The sequence below is a fragment of the Manis pentadactyla genome, chromosome 6, assembly GCF_030020395.1.
Source record: "Manis pentadactyla isolate mManPen7 chromosome 6, mManPen7.hap1, whole genome shotgun sequence".
NCBI classification, from domain to species: domain Eukaryota; kingdom Metazoa; phylum Chordata; class Mammalia; order Pholidota; family Manidae; genus Manis; species Manis pentadactyla.
In genome coordinates this window covers 6,486,511-6,500,434 of record NC_080024.1, presented here as the reverse complement: position 1 = coordinate 6,500,434, position 13,924 = coordinate 6,486,511, and the positions used below count along the sequence as shown (strand labels likewise).

The 13,924-nt window shown below is 43.4% G+C and overlaps 1 protein-coding gene across 8 annotated transcripts in view; it reads left to right on the top strand.

Annotated features, from left to right (window-relative positions):
- The first annotated feature begins 8,820 nt into the window (after window positions 1-8,820).
- Window positions 8,821-13,924, top strand: part of ATG16L1 (autophagy related 16 like 1) — a 35,422-nt gene continuing 30,318 nt past the window's right edge. For 6 of the 8 annotated variants that reach the window (XM_036911709.2, XM_036911689.2, XM_036911727.2 and 3 more), the window contains exons 1-2: window positions 8,821-9,127; window positions 12,449-12,542. In XM_036911709.2, the coding sequence (XP_036767604.1) occupies window positions 9,013-9,127; window positions 12,449-12,542 (209 nt within the window). In that variant the 5' untranslated portion in view covers window positions 8,821-9,012. Of the gene's footprint in view, window positions 9,128-12,448; window positions 12,543-13,236; window positions 13,255-13,924 lie in introns of those variants that run through there. The other 2 variants (XM_036911717.2, XM_036911737.2) reach the window with 2 other exon arrangements.

The window sequence follows — 13,924 nt, the reverse complement described above, 5'->3', positions numbered from 1 at the left end:
GGGGGTGGTGGCTTAGAGAGATTGTGGAAGAGAGCGGGTCTAGGCCACTTGGTGTGGCCGAGTGTTCATCCTAAAGTCTAGGGAAGCCTCCAAGCCCACAGGAGATCTCAGAGGCAAGCCGGAATGACCAGAAAACCACTCCTGAATCTGCACCTCATTTGGACTCTGTAAGGCCTAGACCAGATCACTTGAATCTTCAGGGAAGGACAGTTGAACATTTTCCAAGATCCTGGGAAACATGGGCTGGACTGCTCCACACTTCCAGGGAACAGGGGCTGTGCTGGGGTTGCCCAGGTAATCCATCCATGTGTAATTTGTGACAAAATTAAGGAAGCTCTGCAAGGATTTCTAGGGAATCTGTAACTGTGGACAAGCTTAAGGGACTGGAGTCCAGTGCATGAGTTGGGATAGGAAAATTTCCTTACTGGGAAGAAGAGAGTTAAGACAAAAAGCTGGGATGCACGCGCAGTCACACATCACAGAGCGGCCCACCCTGAGGCCTGTCTCTGTAGGACACTGCATCCCTGGCTGGCTCCTCCCTCTCTGGGGATCAGCTTCCCAAAGGCCAAGTGCCTGGGCATTCGGATTTCGAATTTGCGGAACAAGTCCAACAAATTGCTGCTTCAACTTTAGGATCTTTTTAAAGACAAAATGTCAACCCGATACCTCAGCAAAGAACCACATGTCATGGCATGCAATATTTATTTAGTCAAAATCCTATTCTGCTGCTGCGTGCTTTCTACAGGTTTCTACTGCAGAGCATGTAGTGCTGCTCAAATGCTCTGCAGATCTATTTATAACCTGTGAGTCATCTGAGCAGTGCTTTTGAAATGGTGTCCCTTCACTTCCCATTTAAGGGGGAAGATGAAATAATTCTAACATATGGCTACAATGTTTTCTAATATTCCAAGGCTAGTCTAATATTTCTGATTGTAATTTTTGGGTTATTAGAAGTTTTCTCTCGCCAACAGATACTATTATTTAGAACAGAGCTTACCTTAAAAGTTCAGAAGATCTCAGATCCAGAAACTCTCCTCAAGAAGTTTGGAAATGGAAATTGCTGATTAACACGAAGAGTGCACTGACCTTCCTCCATTTGTCAGGAGTTTACAGTGGTAGATCTTGACTTAGTGGCCACCTCTAGGGGCACCACACCACCTGTTTGTCTGCCCCGCCCTAGTCTTTTCTTGGGTTTCCCTGCTGTAGTCATCAGCATTCTTGGATGGCAAGTCACAATAAAAACCCAATGTAAACCAGCTTTAGTGAAAAGCAGGAATGCATTGGCCAGAGCAGCCAGGCAGGGAGGAGAGCAGGCTGGGCTCGGTCCAGGAGTGGCTGGAACCAGATATTTCAAAGACCTTAGGATTCTTGGTTTCTCATCTCCTCTTCTCCCCCTGTGATTACTCCATTTTTGTTTTCCACACTGATCTTTTCATGAGACATGGGAGGGGACCTGGCCACTAGTGGATCATGATGCACGTCCTCAGACTCCCTAAACAAAGGAGAAAAAATGAAGCCTTTCTCCCAGATCCAGTTTGAAAATTCCTGTGAAGGACAGTGATTGGCAGGGGCTCCACTCTGGGACCGATTTACTACACGAAGGTGGATGGGAATGCCATGAATGTAGCCAGGAGGGTGGAATCAGTTAATGAAAGAATGAACAGATCCGTTCAATAGATGCATGCTACATGTTTTTCTTCTGGGAACTGTCCCTTGCCCTCCGTCCAGAGAGAACCATCCTGGAAGACTGACCCTGCCCCTTTGCCACACTGACCACTCGGCGTGGGCACCTGCTAGTCCTTCAGAGTCACCTCGCAGGAATTTAGAACGGGCTCAGAGATGCCAACTTGGTCAGCGGCTTGCTTGTACTGAGGAGTCATTAGAGGAGCCATTTCTTCACCACCAGGGTGGGGGACTAGGAAATAAAAAGAGCAGGACCTTGAGACAAGAAGGGAAAGAAGCAGCAATTTACGGAGGGAAGCAGATGCAAAGGGCTGAGCATTCTGAGGGGATCTTTGTCCTGGCTTCCGTGATTCCTGGTGTCCAGCCACTTCCCTGCTGCCAGCTCTGTGTCCACATAACCCCATTTCCCCTAGGGAAGCTCAAATTGCCCTTCCATTGCTCACAATCAAAACCGTTCTAATGCTAGGAAGAATTAATGTTGTCAAAACAGCCATCCTGCCCAAAGCAATCTACAGATTTGATGCAATCCCTATCAAATTACCAACAGCATTCTTCAACGAACTGGAACAAATAGTTCTAAAATTCATATGGAACCACCAAAGACCCCGAATAGCCAAAGCAATCCTGAGAAGGAAGAATAAAGTGGGAGGGATCTCACTCCCCAACTTCAAGCTCTACTACAAAGCCACAGTAATCAAGACAATTTGGTACTGGCACAAGAACAGAGTCACAGATCAGTGGAACAGAATAGAGTCTCCAGACATTAACCCAGACATATATGGTCAATTAATATTTGATAAAGGAGCCATGGACATACAATGGGGAAATGACAGCCTCTTCAACAGTTGGTGCTAGCAAAACTGGACAGCTACATGTAAGAGAATGAAACTGGATCACTGTCTAACCCCATACACAAAAGTAAATTTGAAATGGATCAAAGACCTGAATGTAAGCCATGAAAACATAAAACTCTTAGAAAAAAACATAGGCAAAAATCTCTTGGACATAAACATGAGCGACTTCTTCATGAACATATCTCCCCGGGCAAGGGAAACAAATGCAAAAATGAACAAGTGGGACTATATCAAGCTGAAAAGCATCTGTACAGCAAAGGACACCATCAATAGAACAAAAAAGGCATCCTACAGTATGGGAGAATATATTCATAAATGACAGATCCGATAAAGGCTTGACATCCAAAATATACAAAGAGCTCACTAACCTCAACAAACAAAAAGCGAACAATCCAATTAAAAAATGGGCAGAGGAGCTGAACAGACAGTTCTCCAAAGAAGAAATTCAGATGGCCAACAAACACATGAAAAGATGCTCCACATTGCTAATCATCAGAGAAATGCAAATTAAAACTTCAATGAGATATCACCTCACAACAGTAAGGATGGCTACCATCCAAAAGACAAACAACAACAAATGTTGGCGAGGTTGTGGAGAAAGGGGAACCCTCCTACACTGCTGGTGGGAATGTAAGTTAGTTCAACCATTGTGGAAAGCAGTATGGAAGTTCCTCAAAAAGCTCAAAATAGAAATGCCATTTGACCCAGGAATCCCACTTCTAGGAATTTATCCTAAGAATGCAGTAGCCCAATTTGAAAAAGACAGGTGCACCCCTATGTTTATCGCAGCACTATTTACAATAGCCAAGAAATGGAAGCAACCTAAGTGTCCATCAGTAGATGAATGGATAAAGAAGAGGTGGTACATATACACAATGGAATATTATTCAGCCATAAGAAGAAAACAAATCCTACCATTTGCAACAACATGGATGGAGCTAGAGGGTATTATGCTCAGTGAAATAAGCCAAGCAGAGAAAGAGAAATACCAAATGATTTCACTTATCTGTGGAGTATAAGAACAAAGGAAAAACTGAAGGAACAAAACAGCAGCAGAATCAGAACCCAAGAAAGAACTAACGGTTACCAAAGGGAAAGGGACTGGGGAGGATGGGTGGGAAGGGAGGGAGAAGGGGGGGAAGAAGAAAGGGGGCCTTACAATTAGCATGTATAATGTAGGGGGGGCATGGGGAGGGCTGTGCAACACAGAGAAGACAAGTAGTGATTTCACAGCATCTTACTACGCTGATGGACAGTGACTGTAATGGTGTGTGGGGGGGGGACTTGGTGAACGGGGGAGTCTAGTAAACATAATGTTCCTCATGTAATTGTAGATTAATGATACCAAAAAAAAAAAAACCGTTCTAACAGATACTCTGTCTCATCCAACCCCCTCCCCCACTCTGATAAGCAGCACAGGGGCATGGTTACCAGGTGGGTTCTGGGGCCAGCGTTCCTCAACTGAATCTGAGCTCTGCCTCTTACTGACTTTGTGATGTCAGACAAGTTACTTGACCTTTGTGTGCAAATCCTCATCTGTAGAGAGAAATGTTGATAGTACCTGCGTCATAGTCTTGTGAGAATTAAATAAGTTAATCCATGTAGAGCACAGTGCCCGGCATGTAAAATCATTCAATGAACATTAGCTATTATTAATAGTAAGAGACGGAAGTAGTGTCTGAGAGGAATTGCATCATCCCTTTACAGATTCAAGAAGTAAACCAAGGGAATAACCCCACCCCACCCCCCAGTCCCACATACACACACACTCGAGCCACGATCGTATTCCAGCTTGTTCAATCCGCCATGTTGAATCCTTCAGCCAGCATTCCAGACACTTGGCTACCAATACATAGAAGGGATAACAAGGACTTCCTCTAAGAAAGTGGAACTTTATTATAATGCTTGTATAATGCATGAGGGACATAAGGATACCTCAGACACTGTCATTTTTAGAATATGAAATCTGAGAGTCGACATATATATATATGGAGTGGATGATGAAACCTGCACATGTTTAGTTTCTGTGTACATTCTTTATAATGAAAATTTCCTATAGTATCCATACATATGCAAATGCAGTGACAGTAAAGAAAACAAAGAAAAACCGAGGGGTAAAAATGTCAAGCAACATAGGCCTGTAAAGGAGCATATTTCTGTCACAGGAAAGTGAGGTTTGGAGGGATCATCAGTGTATCTGAAAACCTTCATCAGTTGGCTTCTTGGCAACCCTTCGGTTGACGCTAGCAGCTCCCACGTCTACACAGTAGACAGTTAACACGGTAACATGGTTAGTTTAGTCTACCTCCAATTTTAGTGATCTAATTTTGGGAAGAGCTGAAAAGGAGTGGAAATAAAGAATTATAGATGAGGAGCCATTTTTTAAAAACAAGAAGTTATATTTTAAAAAAGAATAAAAGCAAAAGAAAAAAAGAACAGAAGAAAATCAAACCCCCTTCTGGATGGCCCTTTTTTACTTCATATTCCTTACACTAATAAATAATATGCATTCACTTCTCCTTTCCTAAAGTGTGAGCCACTTGAGGTAAGATGCAAGCTTGGGTTGTTCTTGCCTTCCACAGGGTGCTCACCTTGTGCCTGACACACACTGGGACTCAGCTGTTCGCATGTGCTGATCGAAAGATAAAAGCAACCAGGAAGACCAAAGGGGAAAGGACAAGAGTAAACGGGACAACTGTCTGAAGGTTGGGCTTGAAATCCTCAGAACTGGAGCGTCACTGGAGAGCCCCACAGGTGAGAGATGTAGGCATCAACAGTTAATGTGAAAATCTCCTGGAAGTTTTTAGCTGTGGAAATGCTGCCGTGGAGATGCTGTTAGGTTAACTTCTGGCCAGACTTTGCCTCAGCGATACTAGAATTTCCACAGAGAAATTCTTTGATGAGAGCTGCCTCTTACACTCTTCCATGAGCAAATTTGTGCTGCTTAACACACTCCTACAAGAAATTGTGATATTTTATACATATTTTACATCCATTATAGGCAACCAGAATCTATTGCATAGATGGCACTTTCCAACAAACCATGCTGAATTCTTTAGACACTCATTATTTACCAGAACACATAAAAAGTCCTAAAGCCCTTATCTGCCTCCAGACTATTCAGACCACCTCATTTGCCCCTCTCTCCTATTTCGCATCCCCCATCCGGTCATTTGCCTCAAGGTCCTGGGAACACATCTGAGGCCTCCACATCACTGACCTTGCTCTTCACCAGGATGCCCTCCCTACTGGCTAATTTAGGAATTAATTCTGTATCATTTCAAATTATTCTCTGTTTACATATTCCAGTCAAACCAAACTGCAATGTCAGCTGAAACAGAGACTGGTCAATGGCCTGCGGTGGTTAAGGGAACAGATGCTAGAGTCAACTGCCTGTGTTAGAATCCAGGTCTTGTTGTTAAGTAGCCAGAAACTTAACCTCTCTGTGCTTTGATTCCTCATCTGTAAATGAGGAGGAAGATGCTAACAGCTAACAATAACCTTACTGAGAAGGTTTGTTGGAAGGATTAAAAGAGTTACAATATGGGAAAAATTTAAAAGAATGCATGGTCCCTAATACTGTATAGGTGTTCATGCTTATTATCTCCCACATCACTTAGCACCCTGGTGAATACGTGGTTTTATCAGTAAAGACATGTTCATCATGTCTATAACTTTTTCTTGCATATGCAGTACGTATACAATGTATAACAGTTAGAAAATGCTTCTATGATATAGCAAATATATATGATAAAAGAAAAATGCTGGCAATACCACTGCCCAGAGATACTACTATTAGTATTTTCACTTACTTCATTCATTACTTAAACAACATTTACTTAGCATCTAATATATGAACTGCTTCAAGCTCTTGCTGGAGCTGTAACAGTGAGCAAAAACAGACATAATTCTAGTCTCATGGAGTTTATAGTCTAGTGTGGGAGAGACAAACCTTCATCAAGTAATGACACAAAATGCATGTCCAGCTGCAGCTGTGATAAATGCTTCTAGGAGCCGTACATGTGTAATAAGGAGATCTGATCTAGTTGTAAAGGTCTGTACTCTGCTGGCTGTGAGCCAGTGACTACTGAGCTAAGAATGAATTTATAGGAATTAACTTGGAGAAGTCAGAAGGGAAGAGGGCGCCCAACAGAGCAAAGTAAATCCAAAGGTAAGTCCATGCTCTGGGAGGGCTCAGTGGTGAGCAGAAGGAACTAAGCATCCCATGTGCACCAGAGTGCAGTGTGGTATGCGCTACACAAAGCTGGGAAGTCAGGGAAAGTGCAGACCTGGCAGAGCTAAGTACCCTTAGTTTAGAAATTATATTCTAAAACAAATTATATTCTAAATTTATTGAATGTTGCCTATGAGGAGCCAAGGACACATTTTAATTTACATAAACTGGACTTATACCATATCCTGCTTTTATTAGGAAATCTTTTGAACAATAAATATAAGTAATTTCTTATTGTTGGAAATACAGATTGTTTCCAACTTTCCACTATCACTAACAAAGCTCTGACAAATATTTTTATATATGGACAATTGTCCAAATATTTCTTGGCATAAACTCCTACAAGTGGACTCACTGGTTCTGCAAATTTGTTAATATATTTTAATCATAATTTTGTCTGGAAAATTGGCATATTCAACTGTTAAGATGTGATGCTCTATGATGCTATGGTCTTTTGAGGTTGGTACCAGTTACAATTGGAGGCATTGTTGGTGACTCTCAGAACCTGCTTCTTCATTTTCTTCAGTGTGAGAAAGTTTTTTCTATTTCTGATCCCATGGGTCCTTCCACAAATTCAGAACACTCACTAATGACTGCCAAGAAAACATCCTTAACTACAGGTCTAGAAGCCTGACAGTCCCACTCCTGGTCTCCATAGGAGAGGAAAGACTCTCTTATCTGCCTCTGAAGGATCTTCCTCCAGACTTGGGACATACTGGAAGAGCAGGCATTGTCTGATATTCTTTCCTCTGCCCTGGCCACCTGCTTTGTCCAGTTCCATTTTCATGCAGTAAATTCACTAAAGGCAGATGAAGCTCAGATTGTTCTATTAGACCAAGTTTCTCTATCCTACCAAGTTGACAATTGCCATCTTCTCAAAAGTCTTGGTCTTCCATTGATCCCTTTCAACATTGTGGATAAAATGAGAGTTCTTGTGGCCAGGATTCTCACCTGGCCCTGATTGACTAGCTCACTGAACACCTGTGGGCAATTTGACTCTGTATAAAGAGCTCTGCCCAGTGCTTTGGGCGTGACACAGTGGCAGGGCTGCAAGGCTGCAGGAGAGCAGAGCAGAGACTGGAGTAGTGGCAGTGCTGAGGACAGAGGCCCAGAGGATGGCTGTGCGGGATGACTGTGCAGAGAGGCCCAGAGGACGGCTGTGCAGACAGAGGGGCCCAGAGGCAGAGACCGGCTTGTTGCCTGCAGACTCACTCTGAGTGAATAGGATTCTAGTGACTGACCTGCCACCTGGAAATAAAGTTGGGTATAACCCTTTCACCCCAAGAAAGTTTTGCTGTCAATTTCTTTGGTCACATTGAATCCATAGCAAACTTGCCTGGGGCTGAAACCCATTGGCAAGACAAACATCTACTGGCAAACTGTCCTTTTCCTCCATCAAGGTCCTGTATCCCCATCCTTAGATTGCTTTCTAAGGACCCACTTACTGTTATGTCATAGATAATTTCTGGGATTCTAATGATTTTTAGCTGCAAAACCCCCAAAACCCTATTTCCAAGGTCAATGGGGGCGCTTTCGATTAAGCACCCAGATTTTAAGTAGGCCTTGGAAAGGTACCAGGTGTCTAGGTAAGGTCAGGCTTATCATGTACCAGGCACAGTGCTAACTGCATTACTTAAGTTTTCCCTTTTAATCCTCATTGCAGCCCTGTGAGGTAGGTATTAAGTCCCCATTTTAGAAATTAGGAAATTGAGGTTTAGGGTGTCATTCATCCACAGTCACAGAGCTACTATGTGGGGAGACACCCCACTTCTGCTTGTAAACTGAGAAGAAAAGGGAGGCAAGCCAAGAAAGAAAATATAAAACGGTGTAAGGCAGCGAAGGAAATGTAGGCAGGGGGGCGGAAGGAGCCCCTTTCCGGCGTCCTTCCCGCCCAGGACTGAGCCTCCGGCGTGGCCGGGACGCCTCCCAGCGGCCGAGTCTCTGCCTCGGCGCTTCCGGCCTCTGAGGGGCGTCATTAGCCGGCGCCCTGCGTCAGCGCCGGCCACGTGCGTGCGTGCGGCGCAAGTCGTCGGGTGAGGAGGCGGGCCTTCCGGCTCTGCCCCAAACCATTTCCGGCAGGAGCCGGAAGACGGTCCCAGATGGCATCGCCGGCGCCGTGTGCGTGAAGTGAACTCTGGGGCCGCCGGCCTTCCCGCGCATGCCGGTCGCCTCATGCTGCGTGCCGCGGCCACCAGCCCCTGCGCGGAACGGCGGCGCTAACGCGCCGGGGCAGCGCACGACATGGCGTCAGGCCTCCGGGCAGCCGACTTCCCCCGCTGGAAGCGCCACATCTCGGAGGAGCTGAGGCGGCGGGACCGGCTGCAGAGGCAGGCGTTCGAGGAGATCATCCTGCAGTGTGAGCGGCGGCGGGCCCGGGCGCGGGCGGGAGCCCCGAGGGCGCGCGGGCGGGAGCCTGAGGCCGAGTCCTCGGCGCCGCCCCGCGGCCTGGCGGACGCCCCACGGCTTTCCAGATCCCGTCTTTCTTTCACTTTATATCTGGGTGTGACTGGGGAGGGTTTCCTCTGCTAAAGTGTTCTTCACGGGCAGACACCGTTCCCGTTTGTATTTGTAAATACCAGCCACCCATACAATGCGTGTGGAAATAGGCACACTCCAGAAACTTCCAGTTTCGGGCATCGCGCTGTTGAAATGGGCACTGACTGTAGGCATAACTCGCGCGATTAACTCATCTTCTGAGTGTAGTGCAGTGTTTGGCCCTTGAGTCCGCAGACCTCTTGTCCTTGCTCCACCGAGTGTTCTTTTGCTAATGCACACTTGGAGTCTTAGCATACTTGTTACTTGGGTCATCATAGTCTTTACTGTTACTGAAAAGTTTAATGTGAAACGTCTGGCTTTCTGTCCCCCCACACCGGTCTGCAATTTGAGTACAAAAATGTACCCTTAGGTGCGTTCTAATGAGCATTATTTCCTTGCTCCCCCCACTCCCAGTTTTACCACAGCCGATGACACATTTGGGGAAGAAACGGGCACTCTTCGGTCCTATGTTTCTTTCCACCCCTTGACGTAAGCCTGACAAAAGTCTCTCGAGTTATGTTGATGATGAAGTTCAAAATAATAGTAGTTACCTTTTTATTGAATTCTGACTGTGCTCAATCTGGTTCCAAACCTACCTGCACATTTGGTATTACATGGGGATCCTTTATAAATCGAAAAGCCCAGACCACATCCCAGACCAACTAAACCCCAGCTATATGGAGTTGTGGGGAGTGGACACAGGTATTAAAATGTTTTGATACTACTCCTCAAGTAATTCTAACGTGCAGACAGATTGGAGTGCTGGGTAAATATTTGGTGTGTATTATTTCACTGTATCTTCCCGAAAATTCTATGAAGCAGGTCCTATTGTTGCCCTTTTTACACATAAGAAAACTAAGGCTGAAAGAGATTAAGAAACTTTTCTGGGGAGGCACAGCAGGTTAATGGTAGGGTCTGGATTTGAACCTGAGAGCTCCCAACTACTGCGTTTTGGCGTTTGTTTTTCTCACTGGGTCCCCACTTGCTTTCACTGAGCCAGTTCTCTTAACAAAAGAGAAGAAAAGAGATGCGCTAGCTCCTTATACTCCAAGAAGCCCTAGTAGACAGGTGCCGTTTCAGAAAGTCACAAGCCCAGGAAATTCCTCTTACTCAAAGTGATTCCCTCATAGGTGATGTGAATTCACGTTACTGGGTGTATATTGCATGCTTAGTCTTTAAAAGCTGACACACTTTAAAAGTTGTGGAGGTCTGAATCCATCCCTTACAACCATTACACTTAACCTTTCTGAGTCTGGTTTGCTGCATCTATAGAATGGGAATGAAGCTTGCCCAGCCTGCCAAAAACAGTGCTGTGCGTATAAGCCATCTATGTAATGGTCTATAAATGGAAGGTGCTTATAATTGCATTGATACAACTGAGTGGTAGTTTTGTATTGAAAATGGAGTCTTGGTGAGGTGGGAGGGTGTAACAGAAACATCAGGAAGAGAGATGGGTCCTGGAGAGGGAACACATGGTGATTAAACAGTTGCAGTGAGTAGCACACGACTGAGGGGCCGGGAGGAGAGGCTGAGATGAGGTGCAGGGGGCAGGAGAGCTGGTAGCTTTTGCCTGATAACAATCATCCTCAGGCGGGAGATTGACATTTGGGAGATCCCTTCCGGTTGGACTGTGGAATACCTCCACTGCTCTCATTCCAGCCTCCCGTCAAGTTCTGACCCTCCATCCACCCAGTCTCCTGTTCAGTCCCTGCATCAGTCTGAAAAGGAAGATGAGACTATAGGGACAGGTGGTGGCTTCCCTCCTTCTCCATCCTCTTTAGTGAGAGGAAATTTCAGGAAGGATCCATTTCGAATACCTCATGTTCTTTGAAAGACCAATACAGACAGCTCTGATGTAAAGTAACAAAGTATAGCCCTTTGATACTGGTGAATACCCAAGGTTGGAGCCACCTTGCTGTTCTGCTGAGCTAATTTATTAACTTTAACGTAGATGAAGACTTTTTCTGCCCAGGAGTTTCATTTTCATTTATCAAGGAGAAATAGACTCAAGATTCTTTTTAAGAGGAAACATAAGCTCGTATAATGGGAATAGTCACTAGCATAAACCCTATCAAAATTTTGTTCTAGAGCATTTCTAATCTCAGACTTGTAGGACTTGTGAAAACCCCTATCAAATGTAGTTAATGTACACAATTTCCCAGGTTCAATTTCATTTTCTTAGTAACCCCCACCACCGACTTGCCAACCTGTGTCAACACCATTCCTAACTGCACGTCATTTCTAGCCATGACTTCTCTTTGAGCTCTTTATTATGTTCCTGTTACATTTATTATATTTACCGAGAGAACTCTTCTTAATAAGGTATCTGCGCATTAGCGTCATCTACCCAGTTGCCCGAGCAAGAAACCTCAAAGTAATCTTGGACTTCCTACTAGTAATTATCTGTTTGTGTCACTGCCTGCTTTTAGATCTATAATTTCCTAGTAAAAAAAGGTCTGAATTTCTCACCCTGCCCTTTCATGTGTTGGCTCCAACTTTTATTTCTAGCCACTTAACAAATAACTCTGCTAGTTCTGCCTTGACTATCATCTCCACCTGTGGAACCACCCAAGCACATCAGTAGAAGATCACTCCTCCTTTTATACTTGACCCCCCACTACACTTGAGTTCCTTGAAGTCATGGATTCTTGTTCGTATCTGTATCCCTAGTGCCCTTATCTAAAAATTAAAATTTCCAAATGTAATAATAAGGTTAAAGTTGGCCCATTTTGCTTAGAAATGCATTACATTTCATTTTCCCATTGTATATTTCTCCCTTCCTCCCCCCTCCCCCTTCCTCCCCTCTGGTAAAAATAGGTAACTATGGAAGTAGAAAGCAGTTTCATCTGCCTTTAATTGGGGGTGGATATTCTTGCAGGGATGTTTCCCTCAGTTCCTTTGGCCGGGCAGCCTGTGTTTCTGCTAGGAAGCATCAGAAGGGTATATATATATATATGTTCCTGGATTGCGAGTATGGCTGCAGTCGCTGACAAAGTGCAGTACCTAGTACTGTGATTCCTCGTAAAAGGAAAACTTACCCAATCATCTTCTGGCTGTTTTTCAGTCCATATCTTTATATGATATTAAGTAGTAATAAAGTGTACATATGTTATAATAAATAACTTTTTTTTTTCTTTGATAGATAACAAGTTGCTGGAAAAGTCAGATCTTCATTCAGTGCTGGCCCATAAGCTACAAGCTGAAAAGCATGACATACCAAACAGGCATGAGATAAGGTATTTTGAAACTCCTGTTTTATTTGTATGTCCTCCTTAATTAAAATTTGACTCAGTTCAGTTTTCACTTCTCTGATTTAGAAGTAGAACAAGTGCTGTCTGGGCTCCAGTTTTTGACAGCTCCTTTTAAATAAGAACTTCTGAAGCCAAATAACTAATAATCTTGTTTATTCTCATTGAAGTATAGTTGATGTACAATATTATATTGGTTTCAGGTGTACAAAATAGTAATTTGACAGTAACATACATTACAAAATGCCCAGCTTAAGTGTAGTTACTATCTGCCGCCGTACAAAGTTACTACAATATTATTGACTATATTCTCCATGCTGTACTTTTCATCCTTGTGATTTATTTATTTTATAATTGGAAGTTTGTAGCTCTTGATGCCCTTCACCTATTTTTCCCATACCCCCAGCTCCTCCCTTCTGGCAACTACCAGTTTGATCTGTTTCTGGGGTTTTTTGTTTGTTCATTTGTTTTTGTTTTTTTTTTAGGTTCCACATAAAAGTGAAATCATAGGGTATTTGTCTTTCTCTACCTTATTTCAGTCAGCATACTCTTAGCCCATTTTTTTGAAGGTGTTACCCACCCAGAAGGCTTTTATCACCAGTACGATGCCATAAGCTTGAGCAGTTGCTCCAAGCAGGTGACTAGAACACTTCTTCCTGTATGTAGCTGCCAGGATTCACTTTTTCTACCTATTGTACAAGTAAGCGTTCTTAACCATATTTATAAAGACCTTGTTAATACAGGATTGACTATAGCATAAATATAAATTGCTTTTTACACAGTGCCAGTCTGTTGGTTCCTTTTTAGTTTTAGTGTTTTACAACATATTTTAGTAGATTGTGAAATCAAGTTAGCAAATTACAACATGCTTTTTCTTCCTTTTTTTTTGTAAAGAAAGATTAGGGAAAATCTCCTTTTTATTAGGAAGGGTAGTATTGTTTCATTAACTATGCACGTATGTGTTCATGACTGGGGATTGGATATGTTTACTTGGGTTACGTGAAACAATTTCTTTTTGATGGTCATGGTCCCAAAAAATGAAAGCCAGATTTCATCAAAACAGCCTGAATAAAATCATTCTGGAGTCTTACTGTCCTCTTTTTCCATATGTTTATCATGTTTGCATATTAAATTTGACACTTTTATGGGGAACAGTGCCCATTATTGCTCTAAAATCTACATACTTTTTTGCATATCAGTTAACACTTAGCGATCTTAAAAACAAAGTTAATAATATAGGATATTTTCTTTAAATCTAGAAATGCTAGGTGTAGCTTAATTTATTTATCCTGCAGCTGCATCTGCTGTATAACTGCTTGCCATCCATGTTTTCTCATCTGGCTAGATGGTCTCCTGGCAGGCCAGAATGT